At 41.6% G+C, this 1,832-nt stretch overlaps 1 protein-coding gene across 2 annotated transcripts in view; it reads left to right on the forward strand.

Moving 5' to 3' along the window:
- Positions 1-1,832, forward strand: part of Slc27a5 (solute carrier family 27 member 5) — a 10,597-nt gene that overhangs the window by 4,571 nt on the left and 4,194 nt on the right. For both annotated transcript variants that reach the window (XM_028781873.1, XM_028781874.1), the window contains one exon: positions 832-956. In XM_028781873.1, the coding sequence (XP_028637706.1) occupies positions 832-956 (125 nt within the window). The remainder of the gene's footprint in view (positions 1-831; positions 957-1,832) is intronic.

Below are 1,832 nucleotides of genomic sequence, written 5' to 3' on the forward strand. Positions count from 1 at the left end.
TGCCTTTAATCCCAGCACTTGGGAGGCAGAGGCAGGCGGATTTCTGAGTTCCAGGCCAGCCAGGTCTACAGAGTGAGTTCCAAGACAGCCAGGGCTATATAGGAAAAACCCTGTCTCGAAAAACAAAACAAAACAAAACAACAACAACAAAACAAAAACAACAAAAATGTCATTGGTTTTTACTGGTGACTAATACCCATTTGCTCAATGCAACATTCAAGAGACAGAAGCTGGAGAACCACTGCAGTTGAAGCTCAGCCTGATCTAAATACATAGCAAGGTCTAAGCCAACCATGGCTCGTTTGGTTTCCAGCACCAATAACACAGGACTCCCAATTACCTGTCACTCTAGCTCTAGGAAGTGTGACACTTTCTTCTGACCTTTACCGTGTGTAACACACACACACACACACACACACATACACACACACAGAGGTATGCCAATATATACATAAAAAAACAAATAAACAAATCTTTCATAAAAAAATCAAAACAGGACAAAAATAAAATATCTTCTAGAGACTAGTATAGTTTATTTATTGTATAGGGTTGGGGATGGAGCCTAGGACCTTGTACATGCTAGGTTCCCCTGTAGTAAATTCAGGGTAAGTGCTCTACTTTTAAGCCACACTCCCAGTCCCTCTCTGGGAGATTTTAGACAAAAGCTCTACCACTGAGCCAAACTCATAGCACCTCACTGGTGAATGTTAGATGTGTGTTGGTCAATGTCAAAGAGTGTGGCATTATTTTGCATTTGAAATACCACAACCAGGCAATCACATAGCTGCTCACAGCAACATGGAACATGGTTATCCATTTTTTCCCTACCAGGAGCCAGCTGTGTCCTAGGCCCCAAATTCTCTGCCTCCCGATTCTGGGCTGATTGCCGGCAGCACGGTGTGACAGTCATCCTGTATGTGGGTGAAATCCTGCGATACTTGTGTAATCTCCCTGAGGTAAGTCTCTAAAATGAACTCTCCAAAGTGAAACTCATAGGCATGGAACCCCAGATGACTTTCCAAAGTTATCAGATAAATATTTACGTAAAGAGTGAAGACATTGACTCAGATATAGAATATAGGTTTAGCATGTGTTAAGACCTGGCATCAAAAACAGAAAGACTCAGCTATGGGTCTCTTGGCTATACAGAGAGTTGAATGTTAGCCTCGGCTACACGGAGACTATATCAAGACAGAGTCTCATAGGACAAGTTCCAAACACTCTCCACATTTTCTAGTGGGCCGCTTTGATGGTTAGTCACCTGGGCTGGTATGTGTTAGATTCCTTCTGTTGTAAAATACAAAAACAACCTAAGGGGAGCAGGAATTCACAGAAGCTCACCGTATCACATCCACAGTCAACAGCCTCAGTAATGAATTAATGTATGCATGGTAATACCCACTTTGATGTTTCTCCTTTACTCAGTCCAGCCTATAAAATTATACTACCCACATCCAGGATGGGCCTTCCAAAGTCAATCTCTCACACACATGCCACAGGCTAATCTAACCTACATAATCCTTCACTGAGACTCTCCACAGGTGACTCCAGATGACAAACTATCACAACAGGTGACTGTATCTTGTCCAGTTTCAGTGGCTTCATTTGGAAAACATAGATAAGAACAGTCCCAATCTGGACCTTACTAAGTCCTGGATCTCAGTTTACTAATGATAGATACTGGAGGAAAAAGAAAGAAAGAAAGAAAGAAAGAAAGAAAGAAAGAAAGGAAGGAAGGAAGGAAGGAAGGAAGGAAGGAAGGAAGGAAGAAAGAGAAAGAAAGAAAGAAAGAAAGAAAGAAAGAAAGAAAGAAAGAAAGAAAGAAAGAAAGA

Source organism: Grammomys surdaster, unplaced genomic scaffold, assembly GCF_004785775.1.
Source record: "Grammomys surdaster isolate TR1022 unplaced genomic scaffold, NIH_TR_1.0 576, whole genome shotgun sequence".
Taxonomy (NCBI): Eukaryota; Metazoa; Chordata; class Mammalia; order Rodentia; family Muridae; genus Grammomys; species Grammomys surdaster.